Genomic DNA, 25,702 nt, shown 5'->3' with positions numbered 1-25,702 from the left:
ATTGCCGGTGGACGCAGGTAAGGAGATGTTCGTCGCTCCCGTGGTGTCACACATAGCAATGTGTGATGCCGCAGGAACGACGAACAACATCGTACTGGTGGTAGCAGCGATATTAAGGAAATGAACAACGTGTCAACGATCACCGTTTTGGAATGATTTTGCGATCGCTGATCGTCGCTCATTAGTGTTACACGCTGCGATGTTGCTACCGGCACCAGATGTGCGTCACTACCGACGTGACCCCGACGATATATCGGTAGCGATGGTGCAGCGTGAAAAGTACCCCTTACACCCTATAATGGAGTTCTTAATTAATTAATAGAGGTCTTCTACTTAGGATTCTCATCTCTGTGCAACAGTGGACAGTGGTTACATGGAGTGTCTCTGGCTCTTGTGGACCTGTTCTACATTGTGTATTACACCATTGGTTTGAATAGAAACTATGTAATGCTCAATAGGGTATTTCTAGGCTTTATCGACATGATAAACATATTACATAGTCTGACTGCAGTTTGCTGAATCCTACTCATAGACTACCATAAGTACAAGCTCTGTCTGTGAAAAACATGAAAAGCATTCATACTAAAAAAAACTGACATATGTCTTGGTCTAAGTCATAAGGCCAAGGGTCATATTGACTTTTAGAATTGCTACCCCAAATGGGTAGCACTAGAGTTCTTGTCCACTTTCTCTCCAAAGAGGATATTTATATACAGAAATCCAATCTATACCAAAACAAAAGTTTGTTATTCTAGCATTTTAATGAGAATAACATAATTTTATATTACTGCAACACCTTCATCCAATATCACAAACGGAAACTCTACACATGGACATCAGCGAATGGGGAATCTTAGAATCAGGTTGACTACATACAGTATGTGTCTGTTAAAATGGAGGTCGTTGATCATTACCATAAAAACAAGGCCAGGAGCTCACTGCGGAACTGATCATGAATATTTGACAGCAGATTAGTGTCAAGTTGTGCAAACGGACTAGACAACAGGGGTTTCTAACTTCGATTTGACCAACATACTTGAAGTCTGCACAACCAATTTTTAGCACTGGACATAGATCAAAGAAAGAATGAGGAATTATGGACAAATATCAAGAATATTATTACTGAAGAAGCCAGCAAATTTTTAGGCCACGCCCCCTAACCACACCCATTTCACAGTCACGCCCATATCCACTCCCCATCCACACCCATTCAGCATGGACACGCAGGCAGCCGGCGGGCCTCCAGCATGGACACGCAGGCAGCCGGCGGGCCTCCAGCATGGACACGCAGGCAGCCGGCGGGCCTCCAGCATGGACACGCAGGCAGCCGGCGGGCCTCCAGCATGGACATGCAGGGAGCCACAGTGAGGCGGCCGGTAGCCCACACAGTGAGGTGGCCGGTCGCCTTCACAGACAGGCGGCAGGGGGGCGCCCGCACAGACAGGCGGCAGGGGGGCGCCCGCACAGACAGGCGGCCGGGGGGCGCCCGCACAGACAGGCGGCCGGGGGGCGCCCGCACAGAAAGGCGGCCGGCCGACCGCACAGACAGGCGGCCGGCCGACCGCACAGAGAGGCTCCGGCCGGGGGTGAGGGGGGGGGAGGGTGGGAAATCAGCGCTGGGGAGATTTTACTGTACCATCAGCAGCACAGGCAGCGCTCCTCTCTGTTATGCCACGTCTACTGGGATGGTAGGAGGGAAAAGCAGGGAGGCGGAGAGAGAGTGGGTGGGTGGGCGGTGGGCAACGGGACAAACAACGTAAAGCGTGAAAGTCCCGCTGTATCCGGGACGGTTGGGAGGTATGGGGTAAGGGATAATGACACTGACACTCGGGGTACAGGATAATGACGCTGACACTTGGCTCTCACCCACAGCACCCTGAAATCCCTCTATCAGCACCCAGCTTTACTATGTTCTGATATTTATCTTGTCCTCAGCGCCCAGCTTTCCCATATCAGAGCATGAGAAAGCTGGGTGCTGAGAGATGTATATCAGAACATGGGAAAGCTGGGTGCTGAGAGATGTATATCAGAACATGGGAAAGCTGGGTGCTGAGAGATGTATAGCAGAGCATGGGAAAGTTGGCTGCTGAGGGAAAGAGCCTTTTTCCCTCAGCACAAAACATTTCCATCCCATACTTGTATCTTTGTCCCCCCTGTATAAAGTTCTCAAAATACTATAACAGCCCCCACACAGCCTTCCAAATAATTGTATAAAGGGTCTCACATAACCCTTCATATATTAGAATGCAGATACATAGCCCTCCATATATTATAATGCACCCCCATAATCCTCCATGTATAAAGTAGCCCTTCAATTATAATGCATTTCCCATAGTTCTCCATGTATTAAAATTCACCCCATAGTTCTCCATATATTATACTGCACCACATAGTCCTCCATGTTTTATAATGCACTTCCATAGTCCATGTATAAGGTAGCCTCCATAGTCCTCCATATATTATAATGCAGCCCCCATAGTCCTATATGTATTATAACACAACCCCATAAAACTTCAGATGGTATTATGCAGCCCCATACTCCTCCATGTATAATTCACCCCTATATTCCATGTATAAGGTGTCCCTTCATTTTGTATTATACAGCTCCCCCCCGACCTCCATTTTAATGCAGCCCTATAGACCTCCAGTATAATGCAGCCTCATAGACCTCTATGTATATGTGAAGCCCCGCTAGTATGTGTCGGTGCAGTACCTTCAGGGACTCCACGTGGATGGAACAGTCTGGTCACAGGTAGGGAACCTTCTTTTAGGATTGTCGTGACGCCACTCTCAGTATTGCGGTCAGCGGGGACCGCCACTGCAGATTAAGGGATGCCTGGGGCTGATGGTGGGTGCAGTCAGTATATTAGCCCCCTGAGAGTGAGGCAAGCCCCAGGCCCCGGTGTATGTGTGTGGGACCACAGGTCGCAGAATGACTCAAACACAGTCCAAGAAGTCTTTCAACGTGTTTACTCACTGTTTGGAGGTCACGGTGAGATGCCCGGGCGACACTGTGATAACCAGGTTGAACCAGGAATTCCAGGAGGCCGTTCTGAGGGTAGCTGTCCACTCGCCTTCCTTGCACTCGTTCTGTTTTAGGAGGATCCTTTGCTTGAAGCATGGTAGGACCCCTCCAGGGAAGCTGTTACCACCCTGCTCCCCTCTCTCTGGCTCGTCTGCCGGCAGCGTGGCCTTGGTGGGATGGCTTCTGGCCCTGTCCCCTTATGGGCCTGGTGATTGCTGCTTGGCTCAAGCTCTGTGTAGTCGTGGTGAGGGCATGAAGTACCCCCCCCCACCTGTAGGTTAAGCAGCTCTGGATGATCTGCTGCCTGTACTGGGGACCTAGTTCCCCTTGTGTGCTCGGATACCGGGATCTCCGTACTCAGCCACCCTTCTCTCTGGATGATTTTCAGGCCGACCCACGGTACTCCTTTCTCCCCCGCTTTCAGCTACTGCACTCCTCAGGACCTGTCTGACACGAGAGCTCCTCTGCTCCCTTCCACACACTTCAACTTCTTCCTCTCGACTCTCCTCTTCCTCTCTCTGCCCTGCTTCCTAGCAACCAGCCCCTGAACACACCCCCAGCTGGGAATTGAAAGTTAACCCCCTACTGGCTACCCAAGGGTCCCCTCTGGTAATGTGGGAGGCCTGGTCACTATATGTTTGTGTGTGCACCTCATCCTGGCCTTTGGAGATTACCTGGAAGCATTGCTCCCGCATGGGTGCAATACTCTGTGGTGCCTGACCAGGTCAGGGGCGCCACATTCCCCCTTAGTTAACATCAGCACGTCCTCGGGCTGCAAAGACAAGAGAAAAAGGTAAATACAAACTTTTCCCACACAGGGGCAATTATTTACATTTAAACATGCCAGGTACCATTCCACTACCAACCACCCACATGTCCGAACCCCACCCAAAAAACCTCCAGGAGGTAGGTCGCCGGTCCTTTTGGTGACCAGGCCTGGGCCATCACATTCCCCAGACCTTTCCTCCAATCTTCCTCTCCTGAGGAGAGTGGTGTAAGGTAGGCCCCATAAACAGGCGTACCCGCTTCCGAGTGTTGGAGGGCAGGCCCCATAAACAGGCGTGCCCCCTTGTTGGTGCAGAGCCATGCCCCTCAACAGGCAGACTCTGTGGTTGATACCAAGGAGGTAACTTTTTACAATGCAAGAGTTTGTGGTTAAAGCCAGTTCATAACCAGTGGTCTAACATTTTAAGGAGGTCTCACAATAGTCCTTGTGGGCACATTTCGCTTAAACGTTACTTAACTATAACAGGTTAAACATTACATTTCATACCGTCACTTTGAACTAAACTGTACTTTCTCTATAGCGTAATGGGAGCTGACCAAAGTTGCTGCGGGTTGACCTACGCAGTACTATACTGTCATCTGTCTGAGGTTGTGTCCTCCCACCCGATGTATGTGTCTCAATGTGAATAATGGGTGTACTGGGTATTGATACCAATGCATGGTCTTCTGCTTCAGCTACATTTGGCTCTTCCAGGTTCTGAACAGGTTCTTCTGGTTCTCTTACTTCTCCAGATTGAGGGAATGTAATAACCGGAATAACTACTGCTCCATTGTATTGAGGCCAACTTGCTGGAAAATCTCCAAGTACAGTATGGATCATCTTTTCTTTTGGTTCTTGAACTGGCAAAGGGTTGGGAATTTCTTCAGGCGTTCTTAGTTGTTCAGGACATTTCTTTAGGCGATCTCTAGAAACGACAGCTGTTGTTTTTCCTCCATCTTTGCTGATAAGGCATGTCTTTTCACTGCTAAGCGTCGATGGTAACACAGTATAGGGTTCTTCTTCCCAGTGATTGTCAAGTTTATGATGTCTTCTCTTTCTCTTGAGAACTATATCTCCTGGCATCAAAGGAACAGCAGGTGCCTTTCGATTGTAGGCCTTTTCTTGTTTCTCACGCTGCTGAGTCAGGCTTCGCTCCACACACTCTTGTACTTTCTTGTATTGGGCTTGGCGGTTGGAATCCCAATCAGCACCTTGTAGATGGTCTTCAGGGGTCTCAACTCCCATTTCCAGATCTACTGGCAATCTCCCTGGTCTGGCCCTCATCAGGTATGCCGGTGTGCAGTTCGTGGAACTCACAGGGATGTTGTTATACATGTCCACTAGATCGGGCAGTTTTTCCGGCCACTGACTTCGTTCTTCTAGTGGGAGCGTCTTCAGAAGGTCGAGAATGATGTGGTTCATCTTCTCACACATGCCATTGGTCTGAGGATGGTAAGGCGTAGTACGGATCTTCTGGCAGCCGTATAGGTTACAAAACTCCTTAAACACTTCAGCTTCAAAGGCTGGTCCTTGGTCAGTGAGCACTTGATCTGGATAGCCATGTGGTCGACAGAAGTGTGTTTGGAAAGCTTTGGCTGCAGTTTGACCTGTCAAGTCCTTGACTGGTACTACCACCAGGAATCTGGAGTAGTGGTCAACCATAGTGAGAGCGTAGTTGTAGCCTTGTCTGCTGGGTGCCAACTTTACATGGTCCAGGGCCACGATCTCCAGAGGCCGTTTAGTTTGGATTGGCTGGAGTGGTGCTCTCTGGCTGTGCTGATCTTTTCTTCTAAGATTGCAGGGCCCGCAGTTTCGACACCACTTCTCTAGGGCAGATCTCATGCCCACCCAGTAGAATCTTACTTTAAGTAGGGCCTCCAGTTTCTTCCAACCAAAGTGGCCTTCACCATTGTGATAGGCTTCCAGCACCATCCTCGTATCCTTCTGTGGTACAATCACTTGCCACACCTTCTCATGCGTCCTCGGGTCAATGATGCTCCTGTAAAGTTTGTCTTGATAGATGAGTAATCGACCCCTCTCCTTCCATAGGTACTGTGCCTCAGGTGGGGCTCCTTTGTCAAGGCTGGCCCCAGGCTGGCTGATCAGTTTCTTTACCAAGCCTACCGCTGGATCATTTTCCTGGGTCTCCTTCCAGTTGTAGTGAGGTAGTGGGTTCAGGGTCACCTCTTGGCGGTTGGCACGCGACTGCCGACACTGTTTTGCTCCATGGCGATGGAACGCTGGCAGCTCAATTTCTTCAAGATCATCTACATCTTCACCCTCGTCTGCTAGGTGAGGCATCCTGGACAGAGCATCTGCGTTGCCGTTCTTGCGGCCAGCTCGATACTTGACAGTAAAGTCATAATTCGCCAGTCGGGCTACCCAACGCTGCTCCATGGCACCCAATTTAGCAGTATCCAAGTGGGTCAGGGGGTTGTTGTCCGTGAAGACAGTGAATTTGGTGGCTGCCAGGTAGTGCTTGAACCGCTCTGTGATAGCCCATACCATGGCCAGGAACTCTAGCTTGAATGAGCTATAATTCTCCGGGTTTCTTTCAGTAGGCCTGAGCTTCCTGCTGGCGTAAGCAATCACACGCTCTTTGCCTCCCTGCACCTGTGAAAGCACTGCTCCCAGTCCCACATTACTGGCATCTGTGTACAGTACGAATGGCAGACCGTAGTCAGGGTAGGCTAGGATCTCTTCACCCGTCAAGGCCCCTTTCATTTGTCTGAAGGAGTGTTCTTCTGCTTCTCCCCAGTGAAATGGCGGGCCGGAGATCTTTCCTCTCTTCTTTGGGTGGCCTACCAGGAGCTCTTGCAAAGGCACTGCCATTTTCGTGTAGCCCTTGATGAACCTTCTGTAGTAGCCTACCAAGCCAAGGAACTGACGTACCTCCCGGACGGTAGTAGGTGTGGGCCATTCCTGGATGACTGTGACCTTCTCTGGGTCCGGTGCTACTCCTTCTGCACTGACCACGTGACCTAGGTACTGGACCTTTGGCTTCAGTAGATGGCACTTGGATGGTTTCAGCTTCATTCCATATCGGGATAGCGCTTCAAAGACTTCAGCCAGGTGTTTCAGGTGGTCCTCGTAGGTCTTGGAGTACACGATGACATCATCCAGGTAGAGCAGGACGGTTTCAAAGTTGAGGTGCCCTAGGCAGCATTCCATGAGCCTCTGGAAGGTCCCGGGGGCATTGCAGAGTCCAAATGGCATGCTGTTGAACTCACAGAGGCCCATTGGGGTGGTGAAGGCCGTCTTCTCCCGATCTTCTTCTGCTACAGATACTTGCCAGTAGCCACTAGTAAGATCTAGGGTAGAAAAGTAGTTAGAGGCTTTCAAGGCAGCGAGGGATTCCTCTATCCTTGGCAAAGGGTAGGCATCCTTGTGTGTTATCTGATTTATCCGTCTGTAATCCACACACATCCTCATCGTGCCATCCTTCTTTCTTACCAGGACCAGGGGAGCTGCCCAGGGGCTGCAACTGTCCCTTATGACTCCTGCCTCCTTCATGTCCTTCAGCATGTCCTTTGTGCGCTGGTAATGGGCTGGTGGAATAGGCCTATGTCTTTCCTTAATGGGAGGATGACTGCCTGTGGGTATGTGATGTTGCACCCCTTTGATCCTACCAAAGTCTAGTGGGTTCTTACTAAAGACCTGCTCGTATTCCTGCACGACCCTGTAAACCCCATGTTTCTGGTAGTCGGGTGTAGAGTCAGTCCCCACGTGTAGTTTCTGGCACCAATCCTCTAACTGCTTTTGGGAGGTCTCGCCCTCTTTTGAGTCAGCTTGTGTCAGGGGACCTACAGGTGTTATGGCGTCATCTGAGCATGTAAACAGTTTGGCTATGGTAGCGTACCTTGGTAGTCTGGCTTCCTCCTCCCCACAGTTCAACACTCGTACAGGCACTCGTCCCTTGTGTACATCAACTACCCCCCTGGCTGTCAGAATCGTGGGCCAGTGGTCTGAATGAGTGGGCTCTAGTACAGCCTGGTAATCTTGTCCTCTGAGACCTACCGCTGCTCTACACCACATCATCATTTCACTCCGTGGGGGTATCACAATGGGGTTAGCATCCATCACCCGTACACTACCAATCTCACCGCCAGTCTGTTTTACCTGTTGCTTCCTCAGAATGATTCGGATCTCCTTTTGCAAGGCTCTTTTCGACCCGCCCTCAGCACCTTCAACAATCTGGTGAAGCAACAACAACACTTCCCCTAGGCAATTTTCTATGACATTAGTGCCTAAAATCATTTGCGGGTTCCTTTCTCTAATATCAGTGTCCACAACAATCAGTCCTTGTCCCTTCATTTCCTGCCTTCCCACCTTTATGGTTACCTCTTTGACCCCAATCTGGTCTATAGGTTGTCCGTTGGCAGCATAGATGGTGAGGGAGGGGTCCGGTGGTCGGAGATCGTCGTCCGACCAAAACCTACGATAAAGGACATACGGGATCGTGGTGACCTGAGAGCCGGTGTCCAATAATGCCGGGGTAGGGATCCCGTCGAGGACGATGGACAGGACAGGACGTCCACCCACGTACTGATCACAGCAGCGAACTGGGCCTGATCTTCTTAATCCTGAGGACTGGCCCCCGGCCCCAGGTTTGGCTCGTTTAAAGGACAGGCCCTTGCATAGTGTCCTGCCTCCTGGCAACGACGACAGATGGGTTGTCCAGATGAGTCATAGCGATCACTGCTCCTGCCTCGGGTTGGGGGACCTCTTCTCCTCCGCATCCAAGGGACGTCCTCTGGGCTGTCAGCTAGCAGGATCCGATGAGGGACTTTGGTGTCTGAGGGCAACTGCATTGCTTTCAGGATTTGTGCGACGTCCTTAGTGAGCTGTTGCACCTGGGAGGATAGTGTATTTATGGTCTCTGCTGGCGTGTTGAGTCCTTTTGCAGTTACCAGGGCCTGCGAGGAGGATTCCGCTCCTGCAGCCGTGGAACTGGCAGGCCATGCTGGTGCGACGGGGTCTGTGTCCACAGGAGGTTGGAGTGCTTTCACTGCCCTGTCTTTCAGAATGGCAAAGTCCACGTCAGGGTGTTCCAGGGACCACAGCTTCATCTGCTTCCCATCCTCAGGAGAGCGCAGGCCCCGCAAGAATTGTTCCTTCATCATCCGGTTTCCTTCCTGATCACTGACAGGGTCCACCAGCTTGAGAGCCCGTAGTGCAGCCTGCAGCCTGAGGGCATAGTCTCTTATGCTATATTGGGGCTTCTGACGGCAGTTATAGAAGTCCGTCCTCAGCTCTCCCTCTGTGCGGTGTTCAAAAGCAGCTGCTAGTTTGGCAAAGATGGTCTCAACAGAGCCCCGGTCATCATTGGTCCAGGACTCAGCTTCCAATTCTGCGGCTCCAGTCAATTGTCCCAGCACCACAGCGGCCCTCTGCTTACCAGTCATCGCGTGCATGTCTAGCAGGGTGTTGATCTTCTTCTTAAACCCGGTCAGCGTGTCTATTTTACCGGCGTATTGGGGCAGCCATTGCGCTCCTGGGACATACAGTAAGGAAACTGGCATTATGGGGGAGACTTCGGCCGGCGCGGCTGCGACCGCGGCACCGGCACCAGGCGCTGCTGCGTCCAGCGCGACGGGGGCTGGCATCGCTTGGGCTGCGTCGCCCTGACCAGGGGCATTACCTCCTGCAGCGTCCATTTTTCTTCAGAAATCCCCGCGCTCCCTCTCCACTTCCGGGGTCAGTACGCTCTCCGAATTGTGGGGATTCTGGGGCGGCCACACCTCTTCGTGGGCGGTGCTCTTCTCCCTCGCGCGGGCTGCAGCGCGCGCTTTTGAAGATGGCAATATGGCGGCGGTTCAATTTTTGCGGTCGGACCTCTGAGGCACACGGTCACCTGTCTGAACAGGTCTAGTCCTTATCCTGTTCGTGACGCCAGAAGTTGTGAAGCCCCGCTAGTATGTGTCGGTGCAGTACCTTCAGGGACTCCACGTGGATGGAACAGTCTGGTCACAGGTAGGGAACCTTCTTTTAGGATTGTCGTGACGCCACTCTCAGTATTGCGGTCAGCGGGGACCGCCACTGCAGATTAAGGGATGCCTGGGGCTGATGGTGGGTGCAGTCAGTATATTAGCCCCCTGAGAGTGAGGCAAGCCCCAGGCCCCGGTGTATGTGTGTGGGACCACAGGTCGCAGAATGACTCAAACACAGTCCAAGAAGTCTTTCAACGTGTTTACTCACTGTTTGGAGGTCACGGTGAGATGCCCGGGCGACACTGTGATAACCAGGTTGAACCAGGAATTCCAGGAGGCCGTTCTGAGGGTAGCTGTCCACTCGCCTTCCTTGCACTCGTTCTGTTTTAGGAGGATCCTTTGCTTGAAGCGTGGTAGGACCCCTCCAGGGAAGCTGTTACCACCCTGCTCCCCTCTCTCTGGCTCGTCTGCCGGCAGCGTGGCCTTGGTGGGATGGCTTCTGGCCCTGTCCCCTTATGGGCCTGGTGATTGCTGCTTGGCTCAAGCTCTGTGTAGTCGTGGTGAGGGCATGAAGTACCCCCCCCCACCTGTAGGTTAAGCAGCTCTGGATGATCTGCTGCCTGTACTGGGGACCTAGTTCCCCTTGTGTGCTCGGATACCGGGATCTCCGTACTCAGCCACCCTTCTCTCTGGATGATTTTCAGGCCGACCCACGGTACTCCTTTCTCCCCCGCTTTCAGCTACTGCACTCCTCAGGACCTGTCTGACACGAGAGCTCCTCTGCTCCCTTCCACACACTTCAACTTCTTCCTCTCGACTCTCCTCTTCCTCTCTCTGCCCTGCTTCCTAGCAACCAGCCCCTGAACACACCCCCAGCTGGGAATTGAAAGTTAACCCCCTACTGGCTACCCAAGGGTCCCCTCTGGTAATGTGGGAGGCCTGGTCACTATATGTTTGTGTGTGCACCTCATCCTGGCCTTTGGAGATTACCTGGAAGCATTGCTCCCGCATGGGTGCAATACTCTGTGGTGCCTGACCAGGTCAGGGGCGCCACATATATTACACCTCTATATTCAATGTATAAGGTGTCCTTCATGTTTATTATGCAGCCTCACCAGGCCTCCATATATAATAATGCAGCCAACCTCTCCAGGCCTCCATGTATAATATAGCAGCCAGCCTCCCAGGCCTCCATGTATAATATAGCAGCCAGCCTCCCCAGGCCTCCATGTATAATAATGCAGCCAGCCTCCCCAGGCCTCCATGTATAATAATGCAGCCAGCCTCCCCAGACCTCCATGTATAATAATGCAGCCAGCCTCCCCAGGCCTCCATGTATAATAATGCAGCCAGCCTCCCCAGGCCTCCATGTATAATAATGCTGCCAGCCTCCCAAGGCCTCCATGTACAGTATAATGGAGTCTCCCCAGGCCTCCATGTACAGTATAATGCAGCCTCCCCAGGCCTCCATGCACAGTATCATGCAGCCTCCCCACCCCAGGCCTCCATGTACAGTATCAGGCAGCCTCCCCACCCCAGGCCTCCATGTACAGTATCATGCAGCCTCCCCACCCCAGGCCTCCTTGTACAGTATCAGGCAGCCTCCCCACCCCAGGCCTCCATGTACAGTATAATGCAGCCTCCCCAGGCCTCCATGTATAATAATGCTGCCAGCCTCCCCAGGCCTCCATGTACAGTATAATGGAGTCTCCCCAGGCCTCCATGTACAGTATAATGCAGCCTCCCCAGGCCTCCATGCACAGTATCATGCAGCCTCCCCACCCCAGGCCTCCATGTACAGTATCAGGCAGCCTCCCCACCCCAGGCCTCCATGTACAGTATCATGCAGCCTCCCCACCCCAGGCCTCCTTGTACAGTATCAGGCAGCCTCCCCACCCCAGGCCTCCATGTACAGTATAATGCAGCCTTCCCAGGCCTCCATGCACAGTATCATGCAGCCTCCCCACCCCAGGCCTCCTTGTACAGTATCAGGCAGCCTCCCCACCCCAGGCCTCCATGTACAGTATCATGCAGCCTCCCCACCCCAGGCCTCCATGTACAGTATCAGGCAGCCTCCCCACCCCAGGCCTCCATGTACAGTATCATGCAGCCTCCCCACCCCAGGCCTCCTTGTACAGTATCAGGCAGCCTCCCCACCCCAGGCCTCCTTGTACAGTATCAGGCAGCCTCCCCACCCCAGGCCTCCTTGTACAGTATCAGGCAGCCTCCCCACCCCAGGCCTCCATGTACAGTATCATGCAGCCTCCCCACCCCAGGCCTCCATGTACAGTATCAGGCAGCCTCCCCACCCCAGGCCTCCATGTACAGTATCATGCAGCCTCCCCACCCCAGGCCTCCTTGTACAGTATCAGGCAGCCTCCCCACCCCAGGCCTCCTTGTACAGTATCAGGCAGCCTCCCCACCCCAGGCCTCCATGTACAGTATCATGCAGCCTCCCCACCCCAGGCCTCCATGTACAGTATCATCCAGCCTTCCCACCCCAGGCCTCCATGTACAGTATCATGCAGCCTCCCCACCCCAGGCCTCCATGTACAGTATCATGCAGCCTCCCCACCCCAGGCCTCCATGTACAGATGCAGCCTCCCCACCCCAGGCCTCCATGTACAGTATCATCCAGCCTTCCCACCCCAGGCCTCCATGTACAGTATCATGCAGCCTCCCCACCCCAGGCCTCCATGTACAGTATCAGGCAGCCTCCCCACCCCAGGCCTCCATGTACAGTATCATGCAGCCTCCCCACCCCAGGCCTCCTTGTACAGTATCAGGCAGCCTCCCCACCCCAGGCCTCCTTGTACAGTATCAGGCAGCCTCCCCACCCCAGGCCTCCATGTACAGATGCAGCCTCCCCACCCCAGGCCTCCATGTACAGTATCATCCAGCCTTCCCACCCCAGGCCTCCATGTACAGTATAATGCAGCCTCCCCACTCCAGGCCTCTGACCACCGTGTACTCATATATATATAAAAAAAAAACCAAGTACTCACCGCTCTCCTGCTTCCACTGCTGCTCTGTCCTGACGTCTCCTTGTTCCACTGATGCTGTACTCCCGAGTCCCTGCTCTCCTCCTTCCACTGCTGCTCGTCCTCCCGGTGCTGCGGTCGGCATCCTCCCTCCCTGCGCTCTGTGCACTCAGCACAGCAGTCGCACAGGAGTGACGTCACCGCACAGGCACAGGGGCAGAATGATGATGCATAGAGCGGCGCCGGCCGCTCTTTGCTTCATTATTACTGTGCGCGGTGACGGGGGAGGGGGGCCCCGGTGCCGCCGCTGACATCGGGCAGGAGGGCCCGGTGTCTGGGGCGGCAGCGGGTCATATAGTGGGCGCGTGCACTGTGATAGATCAGCGCAGCTTCTCTCTCACTGAGAGGAGCTGGCTGCTGATCTGCCGGGTCCCCGCGGGCCCCAAACCGCCCGGGCCCGGTCGCGATCGCGACCGCTGCGACCGCGGTAGTTACGCCACTGCTCATACCTCATGGCAGCAAAGTACTACGGAAGATCCTACAAAGACGGCTACAGCCTTATTTTGACAGAGAGCTGTCAGAGGAATAAGCATGATTTAGAGAAGGCAGAGAAACAAGAGATTTATTATTATTTACAAGAGAGTAATTGCTAACATTGCATGGATAATGGGAAGGCCAATCAATATAACAAGGAGCTCTATTTTTGCTTCATTAATTACAGCAAAGCCCTTGACTGTGTTGATCATCAGAAACTTTGGAATACCATAAAGAATATGGTTATGCCAAACCATCTGATCAGCCTCATCAGGAACCTTTACATCGATCAAGAAGCAACAGTCCGAACGAAACACGGTGACACGGCATGGTTCAAAGTAGCGCAAAGTGTCAGACAAGGCTGCATTCTGTCACCATTACTTCAATTTAGAAGCAATTTGGAGGAAGGCTGGACTTGCCAAAAAAGAAGAAGGAATCAAAATTGCTGACTGAATCATCAACAATCTTAAATACGCAGCCGACACAACACCAGAAGTCAAGAGGAGTATAGGTATGGGGCAAACCAACAGTCAGGTCACTGGACAAGGTCTTTAAATTCAGGAACATTTCTTTGGTGATTAAAACATGCCTTGTACATACTGTAGTTGTTTTTTTCTGTAGTAGCATATGGATGCAAAACCTGAACAATAAAGGAACAAGACAGAAGGAGAATCAACGCTTTTGAAATGTGTTGCTGGGAAAGGATGTTATCAATTCCATGGATGGCAAGAAGAGCAAACAAACCAATTTTGGAACAAATCAAACCAAATATGTCACTCACCAAGCTACAACTTGCCTACTTGGCACACATCATACGAAGAGAGAAGGACATCATGGTCGGGAGAATAATAAGAACAAGGCGAAAAGGAAGACCAGCAACCCAATGTCTTGATACAATCAAGATAGTAACAGAGAATGCCTTAGTGGACCTATCTAGGAAAGCACAAGTTCAATCTTCTTACAGAGCGTTCATCCATTAAGTCGCCATGGTTCGAGATCAAGCTGAAGGCCGTTAAATAATAATATGACTGTAAAATTCCTTTACCTCTTTTTCCCATTAATTGTAGTTTAGTTTCAAATCTGCAGGAAAATCTGAGTTCTCTTTTGGTTTACAGAGAACATATTTCATGTGCATTACAGACGTGGCCACCCAGGATTACATATATTCTAATTGACTTAGACATCTTTGTCCTTTGCAGATTTCTCCAGCATGGGGTTGACATAAATAATGGCTGTCAGCTTATGATTAATGTAGTCATTAATTCAACCTTTTCATATGTATCTTAGGCTTGTCTATTTTCCAGGAACTAAGCTAGTCAGGAAGTTATTTTCTATTCCTTTGTTAAAGTCTGCTACTTATCATCCAAAATATATCCCAATTTTGAGTAGTATCTGTAGACTAAACTCTTTATAATAGGCCTGTCCTCTTCAGCCAAATGATTAATGTTCCTTGAGATCATGAAAGATGCCACATATTGATTCCTTTGTTCGTGTTCAAACACTACAAGGAGTTTCTCACCAGTGACTCAAAACGCAGAGGGATTCTTCCAAGTGTATAAGTGTGATTGTCTTTTTGTGGTATATAGTAAATCTTATATGTTATTTAATGACTTTTTGTTGATTTGTACAGGAGGTCCGGTAAAGGAAGAAGTCAACGTAAGACTGCCAGTGGAAACAGTCGCTCTTGGAGGCACAAGTATGTCTGTGTGTGCTGTGAATTTAAAGAGAACCTATCACTACATTTACTTCTATGAAAACAATATAGTGTTGTCCATTCTCAGTGAAAAAAAAACTTTGCATTCACAATTATGTGACTGCAAACTGCCTTACCGTGACCAAGTGAGATGCACACACTGTCACGATTCCCATGTATTCCTTGTGTTGGTGGCTGATCACATCATCACACGTATGTGTTTTGCATACTTAGAGTCACGTGCCGGCTAGTCTTAACCAGCATCTCTCATTATGGGAATGCGGAGATTCGTGACAGTGTGTGTATTACACACTGCGCTGTCATGATTCTGCCGTCTCTGAGGAACTGCAGACTTTTCTTCTCAGACTGGGCAACCCCTTTAAGTTGTGTAAGGTCAAATTCACATGACTAGTAGTAATTTCAATTCTTGAATCCTTTTTGGATGATAAAAACGGAAATAAAATTATACAGTACAGCATTCATTAATATGAATGGTGACAGAAGTGTCCTAAAGTGACTTCCATTTGACTGCAAATTGTTTCTCTGCCAGATCAAAAAAACGTAGTCTGCGCAACCTTTTTGTGTGACCAAAATAACTTACAGTGCCTTGAAAAAGTATTCATACCCCATATATTTTCCACATTTTTTCACGTTACACCCACAAACATAAATGTATGTTAATGGGATTTTATGTGATTATGTCAACACTAAATAGTAAGTATTTGTGATACATGTTTTTCTAATTATTTAAAAATTATGCATCTGAAAATTTAGACGTGTAATTGTATTTATCCCCCCCAAGTCAATACTTTGTAGGCCCACTTTTGTCTGCAAATACAATCTAGAGGCTGAAATTGTTGCCCATTCTTCATTGCATAAGGACTCTAGCTCAGCTCAATGAGAGTGGATAGAAAACGTCTGTGAACAGCAGTTTTCAGGTCTTGTTACATATTCTCAATGGGATTTAGGTCTGGACTCTGCCTGAGCCATTCAAACACATGAATATGCTATGATCTAAACCATCCATTGTAGCTCTACAGACTGTTTAGAGTCTTTGCACTGCTGGAAAGTGATTCCCTACCCAGTCTTAAATCTTTTGACGTCTCTAACAGGTTTTACTCCAGGATCACCCTGTATTTGGCTTCATCCATTTTCTCATCAAGTCTGACCAGCTTCACTGTCTCTGCTAAAAAAAAAGCATCCACACAGCATGATGCTACCACCACAATGTTTGTCGGTGGGGATGGTGTTTTCATGGGGATGTACTGTGTTAGTTTTGTAGTTTAGCAACTCCTTTAGCACTACTTATATAGGAGAAATATCCAACCATAGTGCAAAACAGTAAGGTTTAATGTGTTAGGTTCAGTGTATTGTACTTACATAGATAGATAAAATAGAGTTTTAAGATCATTTGAAAGTCTTTAAAACAGACAGACTGCCTCATAACTTGTCCAGAAGTCAAGGATTAAGCCTTTTCAAGAACTCTTGACAAAGCTGAAAGGGCGAAACCCTGAGTCACGTAAGATGTGAGGCAATCTGCGTTATGGACGTTTAAATTGTTCGAAGGAGCTGTTTTATCTATTTTTGCTAGTTCAAGAGACTTGACCAAATTAATGTTTTCCTAAAAATGTTTACCAGTTGGCAGTAGTTTAATTGCCTGTTTACACAGGCAGACTGAGCTTTAGGTGTACATTGAAGCATCTGCAATACATTGTCCAATATCAATAGTTTGCCAGGTCCTGCCTACATTTTATGACAACATCCTGTAGAATTTTTTGTATCACAAACATGACTATAAAGGACCTTTCCTATCCATTGTATACAGATTGCAAAGTAGACTTGGTTTTCCTCATTGATGGAAGCTGGAGTATTGGCAAGAGACGTTTCCGGATTCAAAAGCTGTTCCTTAGCCAGATGGCAGATGCCCTTGATGTAGGAATCTCTGGACCTCTTATGGGTATTGTCCAGTATGGGTAAGATCCATCTACCATGTGTATTCTACATTTTCAATGTTCAGATTACATAAACTAACATAGTATTGTGCAAGGTGCAGCGAATAGATTGAATCTATCTGAAAAGGACAGTTTCTTATGTTTCCTTGCATCTTGTCAAATATGTGTTATAATTTCATACGACCATTAAAGTGTCTGTTTCCTTCTTTCCTATTTAAGCGATGACCCATATACAGAGTTCAGTCTTCGCTCATACTTTAATTCCAAAGATCTCAAAAATGCTATTGACAAGATTCCACAAAAAGGAGGACATTCCAATGTTGGTAAGTTTCTAAGCAAAGAAAAATAAATCACTATTATTTCATTATATCATTAGTTCCAAAAGAGTGCGAATACAAGCCAAATTAGTATTTTCAAACATTTTAGCAAAGTTAGCCATGTAATGAGCTTCTCAACTGAGATAAGAGTGTAGCAAACATTGTTTGCATTGGTAGAAAGATTTAAGTTATTGCATTTGAGCCACATTTTAAAAGTAACTAAAGGCTGCAACTTTCCTTACCTTTTGCCACTGTTCAAAAGTGACAAGAAAATTGGGCCATGTTCAGTGGAGGTCAACTTAAAAACAGAAGGCTGAGAGGAGACTTAATAGCGGTCTACAAATATCTGAAAGGAAGTCACAGTGCAGAGGGAACTACCATATACTCATTAGCACAAGGAAGTACAAGAAGCCATGGGATAAAACTTAAAGGAAGGCGATTCAAATTAGACATTAGGAAAAACTTTCTACCACAGGAGGTAGAGAGCTCTTCCTCAATGGAAATCTTCAAGCGGAAACTGAATAAACATATAGCTGGGATGATTTAGGAAATCCTGCACTCACAGGGGGTTGCACCCGATGTCCTTTGAGGTCCCTTTCAACTATATCCTTATATGATTCTATAGCCAACAATTGAACATAAAAACTGATGAAAAAAGTGGTAAAAATCTATCCATTCTTATAGCTTTAGTTTTATAACTTTAAAACATATTCTACTTTTCCAATTTTAATACAGCTTCAAATAATTTACACCTTTTTCCTCCAAACAAATCAGTTTAAAATTGAAGTGTGTATCGCCCATCTTAGTAAATGTGCCACAATGTAAAACTAAAGCCTGCTTTACACCTTTCAATTAAGCATACGATATCATATGCGATGTGACACGCCCCCATCGTATGTGTGGCACGTTCAATTTGTTGACCGAGTCGCACAATCAATTAAAAGCTGTCACACGTACTTACCCTTCCATATGACCTCGATGTGGGCGGCGTACATCCACTTCCTGGAGTGGGAGGGACGTTCGGCGTCACACCGACGTCACACGGCAGCCGGCCAATAGAAGCGGAGGGGCGGAGATGAGCGGGATGTAAACATCCCGCCCACCTCCTTCCTTCCACATTGCCGGCTGGAGCCGCGGGACGCAGGTAAGATCTGTTCATCGTTCCCTGGGAGTCACACACTGCGATGTGTGCTGCCTCGGGAACATTGAACAACCCGATGTGCAATATTTGGGAAATGAACGACGTGTATGCGATGAACGGTTTTACGTTCAATCGCAGTCGCACGTACCTGTCACACGCTACAACACCACTAATGATGCCGGATGTGCATCACTTACGACGTGACCCCGCCGACACATCGTTAGATATGTTGTAGCGTGTAAAGCAGGCTTAAGAGAGACATTTTGGTTTTGAGCACAATTGGTACACTGAATTTCTACAGGAAAAAAGAAGGAGTGGATGATTAGAATTTTAATTTTACCGAATTAGGGCATCAATAAGATGCCAGTCACAGGGTTACGTGCAGTGCACCATGCATGCTGGCAGCCTATTGTTCACACACATAATATTAGATTTAAGAGGCTGCTGAATGCCCTCCTAGTATAGTACACTACAAAATACTGATATCACATTTATCCCAATATCACAAGACTACATCCCGAAAAAATAAAAACAGAAGATATTATAAGTTGCTTGCAATGAATAATTTTAAGAGAACCTGTCATCAGGTATGGTAAACTAAAGGTATGTCCATAATATAATGGCAGTGTTATACTGATTTAATAGAAAACTTCCGAGAACAAATCTGTAGCCGTTTTTGTTAAAGTTCCCCCCAGTGTATTTTTTATTTTGTTGCTGGAGTGGTGCATTAAATGTAAGTCCCCTGCCCCCTATATTACACTCAACTGCCGCCATCTTGATCTTTTTCCAGCATTGCTCCCGTCGCCCTCCAGCAATTTGTGACCTTTTGGCAGCTTTACTGTTTCATGGAGTGTGTCAGAGATCAGAAATCAATATAACTCTATGAGAGCCTTGTTATGTCTCTCATAGACTTCTATTGAGTGCTTATCATGTAACTTCATATTTCCTGCCAGTCAGATGTTAAGGGCACAAGATGGTGCTGCTGGACCGGAGCACTGCCGAAAAAGGATGAAGATGTCGGTAAGTGAGTACAGTACTGAGGACTTGCATTTAAAGCGGACTTGCATTTAAAGTGGCCCTCCAGCTCTGAAAAAAAAACCCACTGGAGTGGTGCTTTTAAATAATGATTAGAAGTTTAGGGTTTTAGTGCAGTGGGGTGGGACTGTGGGGCGGGACTGTAGGTAACGGCGTTGGCTCTGCCTCAGCCCCTGCACTGCATCTGATGTCTTTATTGTCTTCTTGTCTTAAATTTCTCACCAGCACCACCCTAGTGTTTGTGCAGATTGATCAAGTGGCAGGTTAATCTTTGGGGTCTTTAGTAAAATGGCACCAGTGGCGGTGCATGCCAGATTGAGATCTCGGCTTGACATTGTGCTGATATCTAAATCTATGCATATGTTTAAGGGAGGGTGTGCCACCCCCGCGTCAGCAGCCGGGTTGCTCGGATCCGGATCCGCGGTGGCTCGAGAGGGCTCCGGATCCGGGGGTCATGCGGCTCCTCAAACGAAGGGGGGTTATGTACAGGGGATGGTGTGGAAAGTTCGTGACGCCACCCGTGGTGCGTGGTAAGTTGGAGTACCACCGCTGCAGCTGGGAGTACCCAGTGGCGATGGAATGGGCAGCTAGATGTTTAACCACTCCACGTGTAGGAGGAATGCCCCCGGGACTCAGTGATGGTGACAGGGAGGTGCAATTGAGATGGTAAGGGCCTCTTGCGTACTCACTCAGTCCAATAACGCTGACACCGACAAATGTAGTAAACCAAAGTTCTGGACACCGCTGCCGCTTGGAGAGAGCACGCCTGGATCCCATGCCCATTGGTGTTGCCTGTTAGTCTGTGACCTTTTCCTTGGCACCTTGTCCTTTAGTTGGCCCCTATAGTGTGAAACTAATCGGTTCCCGCTCCCCAGTATGGCTAACTAGACGAGCTTGTTCTCAGGTTTGGGATTTTCTGGAAAGTCTGTGTGGGAAGTCCCCCTCGTTGCGCTAGTACCCCAATTTTGGAGCGGGTGGAGAACAGATCTTGAAGACTCTGTCCTCATCGGGTAAATTGTCAGGACTGATGTTACTCCCTGACCTAGAGTCCACGTACCCCATCGTGCTCTTGCCCCTACCTGGTGCTGGCACAAGGCCGCTGGCTGTCCTCCTCGACAGTCCATGCCTCTTGTCACAATCCCCCTGCGACCGGGGTCCAGCTCCTACCGGGCCCAGACCAACGTCTGCCACCCAGTAGTTTCAGGGAGCCCAGCTCCTGACCTCCTCTCTCTTTCACCTCCAACACTACACTGCTCTCTCCTGACACTCCTGACCCCCCTTAACCAACCCCCCAAGTGGGCGACCCTATTCTACTCAGGCCGTCCACTGGTGTGTCTGGTGGGTGTGGTGCAGAGTGTTCCTAGGATTTTGATTAGCTGTTCTTGGCAACACCAATGGTTAGGGACCCTTAACTAAGGAGAAGGTGGATATTGCACAGAATGGCAGATTGCACAATACCCTGTGACGGCCAGGGCGTCACACATACACCACAACCGGTGCCATTTTTCTGAAGACTACCAGGAGATCAATTTGCGCAAGAAGCGCCTGCAGCTAGGATGTTACCAGTGCAAAATTTATAACAGGACATAACAGGAAAAGGATAAAGATGCCAGAGGCAGCAGAGAGGCCGTGACCAAAGGGCCAAAGACCCTACACACAGTCCCACTCCACAGTCCCACCTCAATGCACTGAAACTGTTACAATCGTTATGGAAGAGCTGAGGGTCGGAGCTCCAAACTGGCCCTCAGTAAAGGGGGGCCCTGACTATCTATGATCTCAGTGTTACCTCTGAAGGTGAGGATATCTGAGCTGCCAGCCTGACCCTGTTCCTGACTAGCACTGATCTTATACCCCATACCCCAGGGGAGGGCTGGGACAGGAGTGTGATAAAAGATAAAAATCACAGAGAAACAGGGTAAACCAAAACTCTATTTCACAGCACGCTCACACAGAGGTATAAAACAACAAGAGATAGGAAAATTAGAGCAGGGAGGAAACAAGATGACAGGTGAATTGCACAACAGTCCACACACAACATAGTATAATCACCAGCAGGACTGGTACACAACAGCACACAGACCAACACAGCAATAAACTATAGTCGGCATGGGCAGACAGATTCTACCATCCTGAAAAGACAGGAAGCAAATGTGATATGTTTCCAATAATATTTGATCCCAGAGGTAATCAGCAAGCTAGCAGAGGTTAACTCTTGCTAGCCTGACCATGTATGAGCACACAGCTGGCCGACACCTGAGCCTGCCTGTGTAACTCAGAAACACCAGCGACACCGAAGGGTGGCATGTCAGAATCTGTAGTGTGAACAGCGTCTGATGCTGCCACGACAATAGATGAGTTTTGAACAAAACTCAGTGTAACAAACAGGCTACAGATTTCTTCACAGAAGGTATCTACTAAATCAGTATAACAGTGCCATTATAGCCATACCTTTTCTATTACCATGCATAATCCTAATGACAGATTCAATTTAATATTGAAAAGGTTCAAATAACAAAGAACATGTTGTTCTCATTGGCACAAAAAGAACTATATTAAAATGAAGCATGGAAGAGTTGATTTTTGGAAATGCAGCTAAAGGTTGTTTTCTACAATTTATACACTGCCTGTCAATTTATGTGTACATCTTAAATATCAATTCTTTACCTTCTCGGCAAGCAATGGTCTTTAAAATCAGGTCTTTCAATTGTTATACCGCTAAAATGAGCAAATTACAAAAGTGAGCACTTAAAGGGAACATGTCAGGTAACTTATGTGTTCTAACCTAGTAGCAGTGTGATGTGTGGCCTATTAACTCCTTCCTACCCATCGCTGTGTTGTAATATTGTGTAATGTGCATGTATAAAAATATATTTTATTACTTACGTGTTCCCTATGTAAATGAGCAGGGGCTCTAGCCCCATGAGCATCACATCGCCCCAAAGGTGTTTGCATGTTTTCCATGCTATGACACCCCTGTGACTGTGATACATTGTATTTACATGAGTGACGTCACCGATAGCTCCTGGAGATCCCGCGCCTACGCACTTACCATTCCCACAGTCTTGCTTGCTTTTCGTCTTCAGACGCGCTCTGTGCATGCTCAGAAGCCTCCTGCGGTTTCGGTCATGCGCAGTGCGAGTCTGAAGACAAGAAGTAAGCACCGGCTGAAAAACAAGGAATGGTAAGTGCACACGCGCGGGATCCCAAGGAGCGACAGTATGTCACTCATGTTAATCCATGGTATTACGCCCACAGGGGCGTGATACCATGGAAAACATGCAAACGCCCACAGTGCGATGCGACGCCCAGGGGGCTAGAGCCTATCGTATTTACATAGGGTACACATAAGTAATAAAACATATTTTTATACATGCACATTACACACTATTACAACACAGGGATGGGTAGGAAGGGGTTACTAGGCCACACATCACCCTGCTTGTAGGTTAGAACACATAAATTACCTGACAGGTTCCCTTTAACACTAGAAGTCCCAGAAATTTTCGAGCTCCCCCTGAAGTCCTGAAAGAGGGTCAAATGACCATTAGTCCAAACTGAATAGAACTAACTAGAAACTACATTGCTAAACTAAATGGAAAACAACAACCTCCTGTGGTCCGACAGTAATGGCCTTAATTGCAGAACAAAAGACGGTGATTATAGGATGTTAGCTAAAATCCTTCAGGTCATTCGAGCCGTCTCTGGGTTCCAAAGGTAGAAATGTTAAATGACCCCTCCCTGAGACTTCTAGTGTTAAAGGGGTTGTCGGCCTTTGTGCTATTTTACTTTTAGTCAAATGCATGTATTTGAGTCAAAAAGAAATCATTTTTACAATTGGTTTTCATAAAAAATGTTGCACATTTGGCTTATACTGGCTCTTTGAATTACTAGAAAATTTAACTTATGCGGTCTGTGGTTATAAATCAGTGGTTAGAAGCTCAGAAAAAGATAGATAAAAAATTACAAACTCCCAGTCAGACCATCATAGTGAGGTGACTGACAGATTCTCAGTTAATTTATTCTGCAGCCAACAAGAAACAGTGCAACACAGGGACTACAGAAGGCAAATAGTGTACAATTTTAATGAAATTCGTAAAAATTATTTTTAGACAAAAATTATAGCCATTTAAGTAATCAAATTTAAAAAAATAAATAGTACCAAAGGTGGTCATTCGGTTAATGTGTTAAATGTATTTTTTTATTTTTAAAAATTAATTTTTTACATATCACAATCAGATCTCTTGGGCTTTTTTAACCACCAACTTCCTGTTGTTTCAGGAAACAACACATGCACATAGTCAAAATGGTCAGATCTCTACTCTAAATTTTTAATTGAAGTATCTAATGAACCAGTGCTAAGATCACTGTGAAGGGACAGGAAACATGTTCGTCTATTGTTATTGGTGATTGCTGTTATCTGTTGTATACAGAGGTGTTACCTGTCATTGTAATCCTTCCTCTAATGATAAGGAGCCAGCTAAAAACTTTTATTGAAACTACAGGAAGCATGAATTTGAAAAATCCATTGTAGCCACTGTGAAAATTACAAGCTTATTAATTTTGTCTTTAAATAATAAATGGTATGAAAAAAATATAACCAAAATTGATTTAAAAAAAATACACAAAATCCTAATTAAAACAATAGGGAATATTCTAATTATAGCTTTCCTTTGTTTGAAGTATACTAATGGTGTGAACAGACACCAGCCATGTGGTCACATAAGGCAGAGAAATGTGTCTTACTACCCTACAATATAAATGAAATACAATATATTACCCCACAGGAGCCATGTTGGTCCACTATTATGCGTTTACTACACTCTACTAGAACATTAACAATTAAGCTATTATTTTTGTCACTTCAGGAAAAGCTCTGTCCTATATAAACAAGAGTTACTTCTCTGATGCCAGTGGGAATAGAGGAGGAGCCCCAAATGTGGCCGTTGTACTTGTAGATGGCTGGCCAACAGATAAAGTGGAAGAAGCTTCCCGTCTTGCCCGTGAATCTGGAATCAACATATTTTTTGTGACAATCGAGGCTGCGGATGATAATGAAAGATCAAATGTTGTAGAACCCAACTTTGTAGACAAGGTATTTTTTATGGACAGTATTTTATTTTCATTATTTTGCTGGCTACAAAAAAGACTAAATGTAAGAGTAAAAAATAGAAACTAAATACAAACTAAATATTGATCAAACGAACACTTCTAAATGGGTATATGCAACTATTTTCATGTATTTAATACAAATAAGTGACCTTGCATTTAGTATTAAAGGGAACCTGTCACAATGTTTCTCTGATATAAACTGTGGCCACCACCAGTAAGCCGTTATATACAGCATTGTAGAATTTAGTTTATAAGTCCCCAAGCCGATTTGTATACCATAAAACAGACCTTTTATTATACTCACCTGCAAGACGGTTTTGTCCAATGGGCATCACTGGTGTTGATCCAGCGCCTGCTCTTTGCTTGTAATTGCCGTCCTACAGGATCACTAGTGAGCTGTCAAACAGTCAGATCTTCCCAACGACGCAGCAACGATACGGCGGTCGCTGGGATCCTGTCATATAGCACGATTCAAATCTTGATTAGTAACATAGATGTGCATTTACATTGCCTTTTCCACGCCCCCTCTGCTCCGATTGGTGGTCGTAACTGCGTTGTAACTGAGCGGCCTTGCCTTTAGAGAAGGCAACATAATAGCGTTTCCATCCTTCTCCATCCTTGTCCATCCTACAGTCCCGATGCAGAATGGACTGTATTACGATCTGCTGCTACACGCGGTCCGGGACAAGTGAATTCAGCCTTCTGAAATGTACTGCGATCTACAAGCCAGAACAGAGGATGGAAGCAGCCAATCCGAATGCAGTAGCGATCACCAATCGGAACAGAGAGGGCGCGGAAAACAACGAAGATGCATGCCTACGTGAGTCGTGAACGAGGTCTTTGGGTAAGGTGTCAAACACACCGATGCGTGCTGCCCTGCGGGAGCCCGATGACCAAAAAATGAACCAGAAAAGTGTGTAACGATCAGCGATTTCACAGCAGGGGCCAGGTCGCTGCTTAGTACCACACACAGCGAGATCGCTGACGAGGTCACTGGTACGTCACAAAACCTGTGACTCAGCAGTGATCTCACTAGTGATCTCGCTATGTGAGAAGTACCCCTTAGGCTCCCTTGCCTTAGATAAGGAATATGTCTTCCTCTCAATCCTTGATTTAGGGCCCCTTGCCTAAGTTCAGGAATCCTTCTGACTCTTAGTTCTTATTTTCATAGAACATGCTATCCTATATGGCCTCCCTTTCTTGGCACACAAACACCCAT

At 47.6% G+C, this 25,702-nt stretch overlaps 1 protein-coding gene across 2 annotated transcripts in view; it reads left to right on the top strand.

Moving 5' to 3' along the window:
- VIT (vitrin) overlaps positions 1–25,702 on the top strand; it is a 124,126-nt gene that overhangs the window by 85,557 nt on the left and 12,867 nt on the right. For both annotated transcript variants that reach the window (XM_075339527.1, XM_075339526.1), the window contains exons 20-23: positions 14,867–14,932; positions 16,755–16,902; positions 17,101–17,204; positions 24,240–24,466. In XM_075339527.1, coding sequence (XP_075195642.1) covers positions 14,867–14,932; positions 16,755–16,902; positions 17,101–17,204; positions 24,240–24,466 — 545 coding nt within the window. The remainder of the gene's footprint in view (positions 1–14,866; positions 14,933–16,754; positions 16,903–17,100; positions 17,205–24,239; positions 24,467–25,702) is intronic.

The sequence above is a fragment of the Anomaloglossus baeobatrachus genome, chromosome 3 (assembly GCF_048569485.1).
Source record: "Anomaloglossus baeobatrachus isolate aAnoBae1 chromosome 3, aAnoBae1.hap1, whole genome shotgun sequence".
Classification (NCBI taxonomy): Eukaryota; Metazoa; Chordata; class Amphibia; order Anura; family Aromobatidae; genus Anomaloglossus; species Anomaloglossus baeobatrachus.
This window is presented reverse-complemented; position numbering and strand designations above follow the sequence as displayed.